This window comes from Eptesicus fuscus, chromosome 18 (genome assembly GCF_027574615.1).
Source record: "Eptesicus fuscus isolate TK198812 chromosome 18, DD_ASM_mEF_20220401, whole genome shotgun sequence".
Lineage (NCBI taxonomy): Eukaryota > Metazoa > Chordata > Mammalia > Chiroptera > Vespertilionidae > Eptesicus > Eptesicus fuscus.
Genome location: NC_072490.1, coordinates 711,115 through 727,876, shown reverse-complemented (window position 1 = coordinate 727,876; position 16,762 = coordinate 711,115). Strand labels below are relative to the sequence as shown.

Genomic DNA, 16,762 nt, shown 5'->3' with positions numbered 1-16,762 from the left:
GGGGCCCCGCAGCATCCGGCGGAGTGAGAGCGGGCGGAGGCCTGGGCCCCGCGCCCCTGGTGCGAGTGAGGCAACCAGCCGGGTCGGGGCCGAGCCCGGGACGAATCCAGCTCGGCCTCCGGGCGCCCATCCGCTTCCCCGCCACCGCGCGTGGCCACGCCTCCGCTGCCCCGCCCTCCCACCCTCAGGTGCGGAGGCTGCGGGAGCTGCGGGGCCGGGGCCGGGGCCGGGGCCGGGGCCGGGGCCGGTGGCCTCGTGGGCGCGGAGCCCGCGGTCAGTGCTGCGGGCGGGGCTGGAGTCCGGCCGCCCGGCCCGCCGTCGCCTCGTGAGGAAGGGCATCGTCCCGGTCGCGTGCCGCGGTCCTTTCGGGGCGGCTCCCGCCCGGGGCGAGTTCCGCGGGACCCAACTCCAAAAGGAGGGACCCGAGCAGAAACCGGTTTGGCTCAGTGGGTAGAGCGTCGGCCTGCGGACTCAAGGGTCCCGGGTTCGATTCCGGTCAAGGGCATGGACCTTGGTTGCGGGCACATCCCCGGTGGGAGGTGTGCAGGAGGCAGCTGATCGATGTTTCTCTCTCATCGATGTTTCTGACTCTCTATCCCTCTCCCTTCCTCTCTGTAAAAAATCAATAAAATATATTTTTTTAAAAAGAGAGAGAAAAGGATAGATGATAAAATTTAAAAAAAAAAAAGGAGGGACCCGGCTGGGCGGCCCCGAAGCTGCGTCCGGATTTTGCAGCCGGAAAAGCCTGGAGCGCGCTCCTCAGACGTGGCCTCCGGAGAGGGAGCATCGGTGCCGCAGCCCGTCCTTCTTGTCCAAGCAAATTCAACAAGGATTTTGTATTTCCTGTCTGCACGACCGAGGGTGGGAGAGGCGGGCACGGAACGGCATTCCTTCCAGGAACTGCGCCCCCGCTGTGAGCGGCCCGGGGTGGGGGTGAGGGATGGGGCAGGTGTGTGCAGAGGACACCCCCCCCCCCCAGGGGCTTTGCGGTTGGAGAAGAAGAAAACTCGTGTGAAGCAAACCAAGTGCAGGGCCGGGTGGTCCCGCTTGGATTCCCGGTCGGGGCACAGGCCCGGGTTGCGGGCTGGGTCCCCAGTCGGGGGCGTGCAGGAGGCCGCCCATCCATGATTCTCTCTCATCACTGATGTTTCTCTCCCTCTCCTCCTTCCTGTCTGAAATCAATAAAAATATACATATATTTTTAAAAAGTGATAAATGCTGGAGAGGACATAGGAAGTGCTAGAGGGTTCCAGAAAAAGGAGTATACTGACACAACAGGGAGAAAACCATGTGAGCACGACGCCGGAGGTGGGCACACCCTGGACACACAGACACTGCTGGGTGTGCCTGGTGCAGGCTCAGAGGAGACAGACAAAGTAGAGTTGGCTGCTGTGCCAAGAGATTTTGACTTTATTTGTAACAAAAAAAAATTTTTTTTTTCAGTTCTAAGCAGGAGAGTAAAAGAACTGCTTTTAGAAAGTCAAATGGTTAATTTTTTTTCATCCCCACCCGAAGATATTTTTCCGTCGATGTTCAGGGAAAGTGGGAGAGAGAGAGAAACCTCGATGTGAGAGAAACACACTGATTGATTGCCTCCTGCAGGAGGTGACGAGGGCCCAGACCCCGGAGGAGCCTGCAGCGGAGGAATGTGCCCTTGCTGGGAATCTAACCTGGGACACTTGGGTCTGCAGGCTGATGCTCTGTTCACTGAGCCAACCGGCAGGGCTAAAATAGCTAATTGTAGGAAGGTTATTCTGAAAGTGTGCGAGGGTAGAATTAGCCAGAAAAATAGAAGCTAGGGTACTAATTAGATCAGAGGTAGTGGATTGGACTCCACCCGCCAGAGAAAAAGGCGAAAAAGAACGATCGCAGAGCTCTCGGCTGCTCTGAGCCAGGTGACTGGAAGGTAACTAAGAGAGACGGGGCTGGCGGTGATGGATTCAGCTCCTTGCACATTACGTTTGAAATGCTGTTGTGAATTAAGTGGTAAAGACCTGGTCCTCGCCCCGAAGGAAATTCTAACCCGGGAGAGAGCAGGAGAAGAGCTTCACCGAAGTCTGAAAACCCAGGAAGTCCTGCAGAACGGCTCCAGTGGAGCGTTCTCAGTATTTTAGCTTCCTCTCTCTCTCTCTCTCTCTCTCTCTCTCTCTCTCTCTCTCGCTTTTTTTTTGTTTACTTTAGCTTTTTGCACGTGTTATGTTGGTAGTTTTCTTTCAGAAGATCTTTTCCTTATTCTTTTTTTCTTTTTTTTTTGAATCTAAATAAATCTTTATTGTTCAGATTTTTACAATTGTTTCTCCTTTTTTTCCCCTATATCTCCCCATCACCCGGTTCCCTCCCCCCCCCCCGTTGTCCTTATCCATAGGTGTATGATTTTTGTCCAGTCTCTTCCCGTACCCCCCACACAGACACCCCTTTCCCCCTGAGAATTATCAATCCACTCCTATTCTATGCCTCTGATTCTATTATGTTCACCAGTTTATTCTGTTCCTCAGATTTTTTATTCACTTGATTTTTATAATCACTTGTTGGTAGATATGTATCTGTTGTTCATAATTTTTATCTTTACTTTTTTCTTCTTTTTCCTCTTTTTAAAGAATACCTTTCAGCATTTCATATAATACTGGTTTGGTGGTGATGAACTCCCTTAGCTTTTTCTTATCTGTGAAGCTCTTTATCTGACCTTCAATTCTGAATGATAACTTTGCTGGGTAGAGTAGTCTTGGTTGTAGGTTCTTGCTATTCATCACTTTGAGTATTTCTTGCCACTCCCGTCTGGCCTGCATAGTTTCTGTTGAGAAATCAGCTGACAGTCGTATGGGTGCTCCCTTGTAGGTAACTAACTGTTTTTCTCTTGCTGCTTGTAAGATTCTCTCTTTGTCTTTTGCCCTTGGCATTTTAATTATGATGTGTCTTGGTGTGGTCCTCTTTGGATTCCTCTTGTTTGGAGTTCTGTGCGCTTCCTGAACTTGTAAGTCTATTTCTTTCACCAGGTGGGGAAGTTTTCTGTCATTATTTCTTCAAATACGTTTTCAGTATCTTGCTCTCTCTCTTCTGGCACCCCAAAAATTCGGATATTGGTACGCTTAGAGCCATCCCGGAGGCTCCTTACACTATCCTCACACTTTTGGATTCTTCTTTCTTTCCGCCTCTCTGGTTGGGTGTTTTTTGCTTCCTCATATTCCAACTCTTTGGTTTGACTCTTCGGGTGTGGTGGTCTACTCTGTATATTCTTTATTTCAGAAAGTGTATGCATAACTTCTGACTGGTCCTTTTCCATTTTTTTAGTATTCTCATTTAGGTCCTTGAAGGTCTCTTCAAGTTTCTCAGCGGTTTTTAGAAGATTCTTGAGTAACCTTATAAATATGGTTCTGAACACTGTGTCGTCCATTAGTTTGCTTTCCTCTATCTCTCCTACTCGTGACATACTTCGATGTCTCCACATTTTGGCTGCCTCCCTGTGTTGATGGAGTGGCTTTGTGTGGTCAGTGACCTATAGGGGCCGGTAGCTCAGCTTCCCCAATCACCCTAGGTGGTCGCTCTTGGTACTCCCCTTTGTGGGCTGAGTGGAAAGTCTTGGTGTAGTTAAAAGCCCTGATTGCTGTTGGTACACTGGGAGGAATTGACCTCCGGTCCAATTGGCTGTGAGGGCCTGCTGTGTCTATAACGGAAGAATTGCTGTGCTGGAGACACAGTAGGGCTTTGGTGCTCACTGAGTCTGCCTCTTGAATGTGTCCCTTATGAGAGTGGTTGAAATCTGGTGTCGTCCACACCGACAGAAAAGTCACTCTCACTCTCCGACCGATGGCCGAGAGTCCCGTAGGCGTCTGGGTCCCCCGCGTGTCCCCAGAAACTGGAGTTCAGAGTGGTTGGGATTGTTGGTATCACTGGTGGGAATTGATCTCCAAGCCAGTTGGCTGTGAGGATCAGCAGTGTCTCCACTGGGAGAGCTTCTATGCTCAGCTTGGATGGGGCGGAGTCTCAGGGTGGCGCAGACAAGCTTTGGTTTCCCGTCTGCTCCGCCCTAAGAGGGGCGGTTTCTCCGTGCCCGAATTAATGGCTGCGCGCCTCTGAGAGAAGGCAGCTTTCGAGCCTCTCCCGCTGCCTAACAGACCAGTTTCTCCCCAGCTGGGGCTGGATTTCAGTGCCGAACGGAGGTTTTGTTTTTCTCCCGGAGGAGAAATCCAGTCACTGGGAGGGCTGTGCTCAGCTTGGATGGGGCGGAGTCTCCGAATGGCGCAGACAGACTTGGTTCCGTCCGCGCCGCCCTAAGAGGGCTGTTTTCTCTGTGCCCTAATCAATGGCTGCGCGCCTCTGAGAGAAGGCAGCTTTCGAGCCTCGTCTGCTGCCCTCCCTCTCCGCGCACTGCGAGCAAGCCTGCCGCGTATCCAGCCGCCCGCCCTTTCCGCGCTCAGGGATCTCCGCACCTCCACAGCTCCTGAGGCTCAGCGTCCCCCTCTCTTTTTCTCTAGTTGTAGGTTTTCCACTCTGCCAGCTTTCCGGTGGTTCTGGATGGTGTGTGCTCTGTTTTCCAGTTGTGGTTTCAAAATTGTTGTGGCAGGCAACAGTTAGGTGTTTACCTTATGCCGCCATCTTGGTTTCTCCCTTTTCCTTATTCTTGAGCCTTAGACTTTTTAGCGAACAGTTGTGTCTGTTCAGATGCACCTTGTATTGAGGTGGGTGCCCGTCAGAGTATCTTTTCCCCTCCGTCCCACATGCTCACCTCTCTGTCCTGGTCACGTCCTTAGCGCTGCCTTGTTTTCCTTCCTGGGTCCAGTCTCTAGGCCTTCGTTCTCTGCTCCCTGCTCCTTCTGCAGAAGTAGGAGAATTGGAGTGACAGAGGATCACCTTTCCTGGAATGCAGTAAACGAGGTTATAAAGTCAGTCATTTTTTTGACGGAAGCTCTCGTTTATGCCACAGGCCAAATTGTACAAGTCAGCTATTCTCAACCTTATAAAATATTTATTAGCAAAACTGGAAAGAGAATGTGCAGGTCCCCGGCAGTTTTTCTGCCAATGCTGTTAACCAAAGGACCAACATACAGGTTTTTTAAAAAATGGGAATGAGCCCTGGCCAGTTTTGCTCAGTGGCTAGAGCATCGGCCTGCAGACTGAAGGGTCCCGGGTTCGATTCCGGTCAAGGACATGTCTCCTCCCTGGCCCAGGTGGGGGTACGTGGAGGAGGCAACCCACCGATGTGTTTCTCTCACATCGATATTTCCGTCTTCCCCTTTCTCTTCCACCCTCTTTAAAAAATCAATGGAGAAATATCCTCAGGTGAGGATTTAGAAAATCACATTTTGGATTGGTTTTGGGTGTTACTGCTTAGTGGTTAGACAACCAGAATTTACCTAGTGTTCCCCTCGATGTTTATATTACCCAACTAATAAAGTCTTAAAAGACTCCGTGTCGTGTTTCGCTGACGGCACTGGACCCCACTTTGGGACTTTACCCCTGGCAATGGGAAAAGAGTCCACTCTCGGGGCGATCCCGTCCCCCGGGTTCAGGAGGAAGATGGAGCAGTGTCAGGCCTGCTGTCCCCTTCGGAGCCTGCGCCTGCCCCTTCTCCCCTCCCCAGGCACTTCCCTTTGCCTTTCTCTCTCCTAAGCTCCAAGGCCCTTCTTTTGCTTCTGTAACTGGTCTCATGAGCTCATGAGCCTACACAGCCCAGGGGGCTCACTTATACTGCCCCTGTAACTTCCTTTTTAAAAAATATATTTTATTGATTTTTTACAGAGAGGAAGGAAGAGGGAGAGAGAGCTAGAAACATCGATGAGAGAGAAACATCGATCAGCTGCCTCCTGCACACTCCCCCCCCCCCCCGGGGGATGTGCCCACAACCAAGGTACATGCCCTTGACCAGAATCGAACTTTGGACCCTTGAGTCCGAAGGCCGACGCTCTATCCACTGAGCCAAACCGGTCAGGGCAACTTTCTTTCTTTCTTTTTTTATGTAACTTTCTAAATAAACTTATAATTTGAAAAAACAAAACAAAAACAAACATCCACAGTAATAATTTAGGATTTTGTTAGAAATTTTATTTAGAATGTGTAAAAACAATGTAAGTATAATTACTAAACAAACAGAAATATAATCCATAGCTTTTGAGCCTGTCAAGGAAAGTATTAATTGAACAGAACAGAAATTAGGAGCAAAGAGAAGCAAAGAAAAAACATGGTACACAGAGAATAAACATGTAAGATGATAGCAATACATCAGCACATCAGTGATCAAAAAACAAAGCACATCGGTGACCAAAATGAGTATCAAAGGCTTCAACTTGCCAGCTTGATCCCCTCACGAATCAGTGGCCGGCCAGCCAGCGATTTTTTGGTGCCAGGCCTCTGTGCTTGGGGTCTTTAGAGGGGAAAGAAATGTAATTCTTCTATCCAGCACTAGAGGTCAGCACCGTCCATTACAGCATTCCTTTCCCTGTGATATTTTATTGTATCTCAGATTCTGACCAATCAGTGTTTTTTTTAGAGCTCACATGTTAATGAGGCTCATTCCCAATTTTTATTTATTTTTATTAATAATTTTATTTAAACATTCCCAGGATCCCAACCCCCATTTAAAAATTAAAACTGCAAAGAACTCCACTCAATGAAAACACATAAAACCCTCGTACTATCACAATTCACAATACAACTCTTACTCTGACAAACTTTTTTTTTCAGTATTTTTTACTTCAAGAAAAATGATTTTAAATATGATAATGTTACATGCAATAAACACCATTTAAGAAAGATGATCTTGCATGTAATAATATTACATGCAATAAACATTAATATTTCAAGAATAAAAGGATTTTAAGTATAATAATATTATCAAATCTGTACTTACATAGTGTGGTATCACAAAAGTTGAAGGGAATATTAAAAATCTGTAAATAACAGGATTGCTTCTATTATATTCTAGAATATCCTCCCTCCCCCCCCCCGCCCCGGCTCTATTTTTGTTCACCAGTTTATGTTGTTCATTATATTCCACAGATGAGTGAGATCATATGATATTTATCTTTCTCCAACTGGCTTAGCATGATATTTTTAAAGTCTATTTTGTCGGATGTGAGTATTGCTACTCCAGCTTTTTTTCTTTTCTATTTGCATGGAAAATTGTTTCCCATCCCTTCACTTTCATCCTGTGTGTGTCTTTGGTTTTGAGGTGGGTCCCCTGTAGACAGCATACAGTTGGGTCATGTTTTTGTATCCGTTCAGCTACCCTACACCTTTTGATTGGAGCATTTAATCCATTTACATTTATGGTTATTATTGAGAGGTACTTATTTATAGCCATTTTAATTCTGTACGGCTAGGTTTCCCTCTCTGTTTCTTCTTCTCAGCAATCCCTTACAGCAGTGGTCGGCAAACTGCAGCTCGCGAGCCGCAGTTTGCTGACCACTGCCTTACAGCAATCCCTTTAGCATTTCTTGTAATGCTGGCTTGGTGGTGATGAACTCCTTTAGCCTTTTATTGTCTGGGAAGCTCTTTATTTGACCGTCTATTTTGAATGATAGCCTTGCTGGATATAGTAATCTTGGTCTCACTCTGACAAACTTTATTTCACCCTTTATTACAAAGGTACAGTCGTCTGAGACTTCAGATATTAACCCTGCTGCATATTAATGTCACAACTTAGAACAGTTTTCCAACGACTCATCAGGAGATACCGATTCTTTCTAGAAATAATAATTAAAAGAAATACTGGATGTTCCCAATTAAAAAAAAAACAACAACACGATTTGATGGCACTTAGAATTTCAGCTACTTAAAACAGATGCCAAGGATGTATACAGCTGCCTAGGAGGCCTAGCAAGTGAACGTGGAGGCTACGATTTTTATGGGTTACACTTCACTGATGGGAATGGGTTAGCTGTTCTAGGAACATGGCTGCTGTAGCTACAGAATGAGGGTTCAGGCAGGACAGCAGAAGGTTGAGAGAGCCCTGGTCGGTGTAGCTCAGTGGATAGAGCATCAGCCTGTAGACTGAGGAGTCCCAGGTTTGATTCCACTCAAGGGCACATCCGGGGATGTGGGCTCAGTCCCCAGTAGGGGGCGTGCAGGAGACAGCCAGTCCACGATTCTCTCTCATCATTGATGTTTCTCTCTCTCTCTTCCTCTCTGAAATCAATAGAAATATATACTTAAGAAAAATAGAAGTTAGCCCTAACCGGTTTGGCTCAGTGGATAGAGCGTTGGCCTGTGGACTCAAGGGTCTCAGGTTCGATTCCGGTCAAGGGCATGTACCTTGGTTGCAGGCACATCCCCAGTAGGGTGTGTGCAGGAGGCAGCTGATTGATGTTTCTCTCTCATCGATGTTTCTAACTCTCTCTCCCTTCCTCTCTGTAAAGAATCAATAAAATATATTTTAAAAAAAAGAAAAATAGAAGTTAGAGAGCCTTCGTGGGTCACCTGTATAATGTAGACAGCTAATGTCTTACTGCTGCTGAGACTGTTGTGCATCTTTCTGATTAACAGTTAACCTTGGAAACCACGCGGCTTGTTCACAATCTCTTGGAGCTGTGCTACCAGGTAGGATGCTTTCTGGGAGCCGCCCCGCCTTTTGTTTTCAAACGCTTATTGGACTTGGTCTTAACCCCTGATGGGAGAAGTGGAGAAACGATTCATAAATGGGAGCACCCGTCGGCTCTGAGCCTTTGTCCCATTTTGCATTTTCGTCTTCACCAGGGCACACCTGTGAACAAGTCAAGACTAGGGTCTCATGTAATTTACGTGGAAGAAGACAAAGACCAGAATGTGGCGGTGCCAGCAGAGAATGTGGAGTATGTTCAGCTGTTCCAGGTGTGTGGTCCGCCTCCCCCTCTGGGAGCGGGGCCTGGCCTTCCCCTGCCCTCCGTGTCCCCCCAGGCGCTCACACCCTTGCCTTTCCCTCTCCTAGGCCCCAAACACCCTTCTTTTGCTTCTGTGACTTGTTTCCTGAACCTCTGGCTGGCTCACTCCTGCTACCTCTGTAACTTTTTAAAAAAACATCTTTTAATTGATTTCGGAGAGGAAGAGAGAGAGAGAAACATCAATGATGAGAATCATCCATCGCTGCCTCCTGCATGCCCCATACTGGGGATCGAACCTGCAGCCGGGACACGTGCCCTTGACCAGAATCGAAGTGTGACCTCCTGTTTCCTAGATCGATGCTCAACCACTGAGCCACGCCAGCTGGCCTGTAACTTTCTAAATACACTTTCTCTTAAAAAGCAAAACAAGATTGTAGGGCTGGGACCTGCGTTTGAAAGCTTGAGTGACAATCAGAGGGAAAGAGCGGCAGGTCTGGGAACAGCTGGTGCAAAGGCCCTGAGGCACCGTTAGCTGGTGTGGCTGCAGCCACGAGGAGAGGAAGGCGCGAAGCCGGGTCGCCCCAGATGGCTGCGTACAGCGGCCGACGGGCCACCTGGAGCAGAGGGTCCAGGGCGAGTGGGGCGGGCGAAGATCCCCATCCTCGAGGGGGTTCCCCGACCAGCACCCGACTGCCTGACCGGGCTTTCCCCTCGGAGCTTCTTCCCCAGCCCTTTTCTTTCTGGCGGTGGCCAGCGACGACGGAAGACCTCCATGCAGCCGTGGACAGAGGACCCGACACAGGAAGCCGGAAGGAGCCGGTCCCGCCGAGGCCGGGGCGGGCGGCGGAGCGGAACGCAGCCACGACCTGCGAGCGGAAGGCGCCGGAAGCCCGGCCGCTCCGAGGCCCCGCCCCCCCGAGGCCCCGCCCCTCCTCGGGCGCGAGGGCTGCGTTTGCGCGTGCGCGCGCCCCCGGCGGTTAGGGCGCTGGTCGGGGAAGGGGCGGGGCCGAGGTCCGCGCCGGAAGGGGGTTGGCTGGGCGGGGCCGGAGGCGGTGGCGGCGGCTGCGCGCGCGCGCGAGTGCGGACGGGGAACGCCGCGCGGGCCGGGGCGGGCCGGGCGGTGGGGACGGCGGACGGCGACGATGGCCGCGGCAGCTGGCGGCGGCGGGCCGGGGGCGGCGGCGGGCGGCGCGGGGGCGGGCGGCGCGGCGGTGGCCGCGGGCCTGGCCGCGTACCGGCGGAAGGACGGGGGCCCGGCCGGCAAGTTCTGGGAGAGCCCGGAGACGGTGTCCCAGCTGGACTCGGTGCGCGTGTGGCTGGGCAAGCACTACAAGAAGGTGGGTTCGCGCGCCGCGGGGGCCGGGGGGCCGCGCGACGGGGGTCCGGGGCGGCTGCTGGCCTCGCGGGCCCCGGGCCGCCCCTCCCCCCGCGCGCCACGAGGGACAACAAAGGCAGCAGCCGGGCTCGCCACGCCCCCGCGGTCGGGCCTCCGAGCCCGCGCGTCCGGGCCCCACGGGGCTCCGGGGCTCCCGGGCCCACCAGCCCTGCTCGCTCCCCGCGCCGGGACGGGGGCGCAGCCGCCCCGCGGCAGTGGGTCCGGCTCCGGGGGCCGCGTGAGGCGGGAACGAAGGTGGCTGAGAACTCCGGGCCGGAGGGGAAAGCGGCCGCTTTTTGTTCGGAGCCGAGTCGTCCCGGGCGGGAGGGAGCCACGGGCCTCCTACCTGTTGCCCGGCGGGAGCACGAGCCTCCGTCGCGCCCGGAAGGCGGTGACCGCAGGCTGAGGGCCACCCTGCGGGACGGCGTCGGTGAGACCGTTGGAAACGGGCGGTGTTCACCGCGGAGGACCTCGGTGTGCAGAGCGCCGGGCTCGGTGTGCGCCTGCACCTGCTGCTGCTCGGCGAGGCCTTCCCTGAACCCCGCTGCTGTGAGGTCACCCCACTTCCTATATCGATCTTCTTCGCCCCAGTTTTTGAAATTGCTTTTTTTCTATTATCGCCTTCTCCTACCTTTGGGATGCGAGTCAGTGGTGTTGAAAGCAGTGGCTCAGCGCCTTGATGATAACCAGTGCTCCACTTCTCCTTTAGGTATTTAGGAGTGTCGCCCTCGGAAGGTGTCAGGAAGCAGACAGCCAGAAATGCTCCCTCTGCCCCCACATTTCCGGAGCACCTTTCTCAGTCCGCCCTTCCCCACCGGAGACCACAGCAGCGGGCAGGATCCCCTCCCTCCGGCCTGTGCGGTGCCGAGTGTCCTTGACCGGGTCGGCCCCGCTGCCTCTCCCTGCGTGGTTGCTTAGTAAATAGTTGCTGAATGAATGAAAAGATAAAGCAGTCTAGGAATCGATAGGGTGTCCCCCCAAAATGTATGCACACTTTCGCAGCTGACAACTCACTTAATTTTGGAAATGAACTGTATGGTAATAAACACTGACTTTATAGTCATTCAAAGTGTGTAGTTAATAAAACACCGACCTTATCAACATTCAAAGTGTGTATACATTTTTGGGGGACACCCTGTATTTATTTGGGGTGCACAGCGTACGGAAGCTTGTCAGTGTTTGAAGGTGTTAGGCATGGGCAGGGGCCCTGGGTGTGCTTTGAAGCAATGACACTGGTGCTTCCAGAAATGACAACCTCTTAAGTGAAGTTTTAGGAAGTGACAGACTATATACATATTGTTACTTACAGTATGTTTTTAGATGCTTCAATTTTTTTTTTTCTTTCCTGGAATTTTGGAGTCACATTTGGGATTGTAGATTTTTTTTTTATCTACATGTAAGTAGACAAGAATATTGCTCTCCCTTGTGTAATGATAAATTGGCCACTGTTTTTGTGGAGGCACCAGAGTTTCTGGAAGTGGCTAAGGGAATTGAATATATATTATTAAAATATTAATTTTTTTATCATGTGCCCTGCAGCCAGTGCTTTGGGTCTTAAATACAATGTTCCTTGATTTTTTTTTTCTCCCCAGATTCTCCCCATCCCCATTTTACTGAGATATAATTGACATATAATGCATTACTTTGTCAATGTAGCTTTAACAAATAAAAAGACTTGAGTAATATTTCTTTAGGTTATTTCTTTGTGATTCCCATAGGATTGTTGTTCAAATAAAATGTCAGGGAAGGGGAAAAGAAAGGGAAATAACAAGTAATAATTTCTACCTCTTCAAACTCTGAGCATCTGTTTGATTCCAGTTTTAAGAGAGTAGCTTAGGTTTGGATAATCCTTCAGAGATTTGATTGGGTGAGGCTGCCTGAAGGGTTCGTACCAGAGTGTTGAGGCTAATAGGTTAAAGCTGGCTCAGCTTCCCTGCGGTCTTAAAGACACAAAGTTAGGTTTGATTTCTCGGGGTTTCTTAGAGCAGAGCGTATTTCTTGGGCCTCCTCAGGTTCACAACTGAATTGACAGCCCAAATCCTGTCGGTTTCTGAGAGCGATGTTGGAGTGGTGAACGCATTGGCCAGAAGGTTCTTTGCTTCTTTGTACACACTATGTCTTTCCTTGGACACATTGATGGGTTTTAACAGACTTCTCTATTGCATTTGATACTGCATTTTCAGGTTGATAAACCTCAGCACCTGTATGGAATAAACATGACCTTGGTAGGCCCCTTTTTATTGATTGATTGATTGATTGATTGATTAAGGTATTACATATGTGTCCTTATCCCCCCATTGGTAGTCCCCTTTTTATTGATGGGTCTTTGCATGCAGCCAGTGAACAGCTGAGCATCTACCGCATCCAGGCACTTAAAACATAACGCACCTGAGTCCGCACAGCAGTCCTGAGGATCGACATTCTTTACTTCGTTTTACACGTGAGAGGAGCCCAAAGCTCCAGGTCGTAGTAATTGCTCTAAGATTACAGTTAGGGGTGGCAGGTCTGGGAATCAGTGAGTCCCGCCCTTTTATTTTCTAGTCCTTTTTTTTTTTTTTTTTTTTTTTTTTAATGGCTACACACCCTCTCTCTAAGGAAATCACAATTTGTGGAAAAGATAAACATAGACACCTACCTGAAAAACCCAGGTGATGGCAAGTGAAAAGAGAACTTCTTCGCATTGTTTTCATGTTCTAAGTGCCCTTAGGAGGTGTTCAGTAAATATTTGTTCAGTGAGGGAACAGATTAGTATAGCAACCTATTCACTTAGGCTTTGCAGATAAAATTTGGCTTAGCAACACGAGAGTGAGTCCCCTCCTCTTTTTTTTTAAAGGTATAACAGGTGCTTTAATTATATTTTGCAAGGGCTCTTTGTATAGACTTCAGACCCATTTTAAAAACTTCCAGTAGTGGCAGCAGTTAATGCACAGCAATAAAAACAAGGTTGGCACCAGTAAGTGCTGACGAGGGTCAGTGGGTGTTTTGCAGCCCTGGCTGGTGTGGTTCAGTTGGCTGGGTGTCCTGTGCACTGCAAGGTTCGATTCACTTCCCCGATCAGGTCCGATGCCTGGGTTTCGGATTCAGTCTCCAGTTGCCGACGAGAGTGAATCCTTTTTAACCTGGAAAGAGCTCCAGCCGCCCAAGGAGTCCCGAGGAGGCGACCACTTTCCCGCAGAGGAAGCCACTGCAGGCCGAGGAGCGGTGGGAAGCTGTGGAAGCTCGCTCCCTCCCTGAGCTGCGCCTTTGTGGTGGTGACACGGCCTTCATCCTAACTCGATGAAGATGAGCTGTGTTCCTGTCCACAGTTTCTGGGTGGTTTTCAGATTGTAACGTTTTACTGATCTCACATTGATTCAACTCAGATAGGTTCGAGGTGAAGTATATCGGTAAGCCGTTAGGTTTCCTGGTAAGTTTCTCCAAAGTTTGGCTAATTCCTGAAATAAGATTTCAGATTTAGGGATGATCACTAAACTAGAGTAGGTTGCCTAAGGAAGTCATTTAAATGCCCTTTACATAAATCATGAACAGTTACAGACAGTTATTTCTTTTTATGGGATATTTGCTGCAATAGGATTGTTTAGGGACAAGTTAAACTTTATACTCTATTAATGCTCTAGGTAATATAAAGAAACTTTATTAAAAAGACCAAAAAAAAAAAAAAGAAAAAGTTTATTGATAAAGTTTTCTAAACATATCTTCCTAATGTGCTTAACCAAAATACTTTGAGACTAAAACATGGTTGTCTTAGGTAAAACGTGGTATTGAAATTTTTTTGATCAAAGGATAAAATTCTTTTTTTTAATATACTTTATTGATTTTTTACAGAGAGGGAGGGAGAGGGAAAGAGAGCCAGAAACATCGATGAGAGAGAAGCATCGATCAGCTGCCCCCTGCACACTCCCCACTGGGGATGTGCCCGCAACCAAGGCACATGCCCTTGACCGGAACCGAACCTGGGACCCTTCAGTCCGCAGGCCGACGCTCTATCCACTGAGCCAAACCTGTTTTGGCAAGGATAAAATTCTTGACTGAAATAGTCTATATCCGTGGTTGGCGAACTGAGGCTCGCAAGCCACATGCGGCTCTTTGGCCCCTTGAGTGTGGCTCTTCCACAAAATACCACGGCCTGGACGAGTCTATTTTGAAGAAGTGGCATTAGAAGAAGTCTAAGTTTAAAAATTTGGCTCTCAAAAGAAATTTCAATCCTTGTACTGTTGATATTTGGCTCTGTTGACTAGTGAGTTTGCTGACCACTGGTCTATATCATTACTTTTTTTTTTTTTCATACTTAGGAGTTACTATTTTGAAAGCTGTTAAGAACTTTTTATATTATACTAGAGGCCCGGTGCATGAAATTTTTGCACAGGTAGGGTCCCTAGGCCTGGCGGGTGATCAGGGCCTATCAGGGCCTTCCTTCATTCTGTGCTGTCCCCTGGTGGTCAGCACATGTCATAGCGAGTGATCGAACTCCCGGTCGATCGCCTGAGGGGACACTGCATATTAGCCATTTATATATATAGATAGATCTTTAGAAGCAGTTGAAAGGAACTCAGTTATATCAGTGTGGAACGGTGGAATGAGTATTACATTTGGTTGGAAGATGTGAGTTCAGTCCTCTAGGCTGCTAATTGGTGGTGTCCTTGAACCGATGGTTTTATTTCGATGTTTTAATTTTTCATTTGTAAGTTGGAGGTAAGACTGCAGCTCCCATAGGACTGTTGTTCGGATGAAATGAGATAGTCCTTAAAGCTGGGTTATAGAAATTTGAGGAGGGTGTGATACTTATGCCATATACCCCATGGTGAGCCTGCTTCATTCTTGGTTAAATAGGATGTTGTAATGTTTACATTTTTTAAGGTTGATTTAAAAATCATTGGAAAGTCAGACATTGGCTGCCTTTTGAGTGGGTGCAAGATATAGTTTACAGTAATGCGTTAGTGTCAAATCTCATTTATGAAGAAGGTTTCACGTAAAACAAGACATTTCAACAAAAAAAACTAGCCTTCAGCAAAGTTAACCGCACGCTGGCTGTTCCACTCAGAGTGGGGAGCTAATGCACCTGTTGAACAAATAAACACTTGAAAGGAGGCTGAACTTTTAAGAACTGCCCTGTCTGCTGTGCTCTGTGATGGCATTGGCACTGATGGAATTGAGAGCCACTCAGCATACTGTATAGTAGTGGTGGACTGGGCCGCTAATCTTTCGCCATATAGAAATGACTTAGATGTTATTCATTGTAATAGACACTTCATTCGTCTTGAAATGTTGGATGATACTGGGAAAGAGGTTTGCTCCAGGAAGAAAAATTTAGTGTTTTTCTTTTTTTTGTCTTTTGTGAAGAAAGTAGAGATATTTTTTCTGTTCAAAATTGGAGATTTAAAAAAATTGAACATTGGTTTCTGAAAGTGATACCGAACATTTAACACCAAATTAAACTTTTACAGTTAATGTCCCTCACTGATCCATGTGTTTGCTGTCATGTTTCCCACTGTCTTCCTTTGCTGGGGAGCTGCTTGCTGCCTGCTGCTGGCTTGGCCTTTTGACGTTACTCACCTCAGCATGTGTAACTTCTTCTTCTTCTTCTTTTTGCTTTTATTTTTTAATTGAGGTATTATATGTGTACATATCTTACTATTGCCCCCCCCCACCCCACACCCATACATGCCCTCACCCCCCAGAGTTTTGCGTCCATTGGTTATGCTTATATGCATGCATACAAGTCCTTGGTTTGATCTCTTATCTCCCCCACCTCTCCCTAACCTTCCCCCTGTAATTTGACAGTCTGTTTGATGCTTTACTGTCTCTGTATCTATCTTTTTGTTTATCAGTTTATAATGTTCTTTATTACCCATAAATGAGTGAGATCATGTGGTATTTTTCTTTTATTGACTGGCTTATTTCACTTAGCATAATGTTCTCCAATTCCATCCAGGTTGCTGCAAATGATGAGAATTCCTTCTTTTTTATGGCAGCATAGTATTCCATTGTGTAGATGTACCACAGTTTTCTGATCTAGTCATCTGCTAGCATGTATAACTTCTTACATAAACTTGTTTAAAACAATATTTTAATTGTGGCAAAAAATAATTTTAAATGCACATACATGTATTTTTGGTGCATAGAAACCACCACTTTATTATGCTCACTTACTGGCATAAGACGACTGTGTTGTTGTGCTTGGAGTTCTGTGTCAGGAACTGGAAGGGCGTCCTGGGACAGTGTGTCTGCTCGGTGATGACGGCTGGGGACTGCGTGGTGGGGTGACCGGGCAGCTGAGGGCAGAGTCGTCAGGAACCATCTCTCAGAGTCTGGGGCTGGCTCTCGGCCTCCTGGGCAGCTGGGCTGGTGCCATCGCATCGCCAGGAGCCTGGGCTCCCAGGTGTGGTGCTGTCAGGCGAGTGGACTCGTCCTCGTCCTTCCGGGCGAGTGTCCCGGGAGACTGGAAGCTGTGGACCTTGTGTGACTGATTCTCACAGGTCTCACAGCATCCCTTGGGCATTTTATTGGTTGCGAGTGAGCCACAGGAGGGTCCTGATGCAATAGAAGAGGGCACAGACCCCGTTTCGTGTTGTTAATCCTCACTTGAGGGTATTTC

The 16,762-nt window shown here is 48.5% G+C and overlaps 1 protein-coding gene and 1 long non-coding RNA gene across 2 annotated transcripts in view; both read left to right on the top strand.

Moving 5' to 3' along the window:
- Window positions 1–236: 236 nt before the first annotated feature.
- LOC129152133 (uncharacterized) lies at window positions 237–9,214 on the top strand. Its single transcript, XR_008558851.1, has 4 exons — window positions 237–436; window positions 8,479–8,532; window positions 8,689–8,802; window positions 8,900–9,214. It is a non-coding gene; the product is annotated as an uncharacterized LOC129152133 (long non-coding RNA).
- Window positions 9,215–9,840: 626 nt separating this feature from the next.
- SMARCC1 (SWI/SNF related, matrix associated, actin dependent regulator of chromatin subfamily c member 1) overlaps window positions 9,841–16,762 on the top strand; it is an 83,675-nt gene continuing 76,753 nt past the window's right edge. The window contains exon 1 of the mRNA XM_054708112.1: window positions 9,841–10,129. Coding sequence (XP_054564087.1) covers window positions 9,935–10,129 — 195 coding nt within the window. The 5' untranslated portion in view covers window positions 9,841–9,934. The remainder of the gene's footprint in view (window positions 10,130–16,762) is intronic.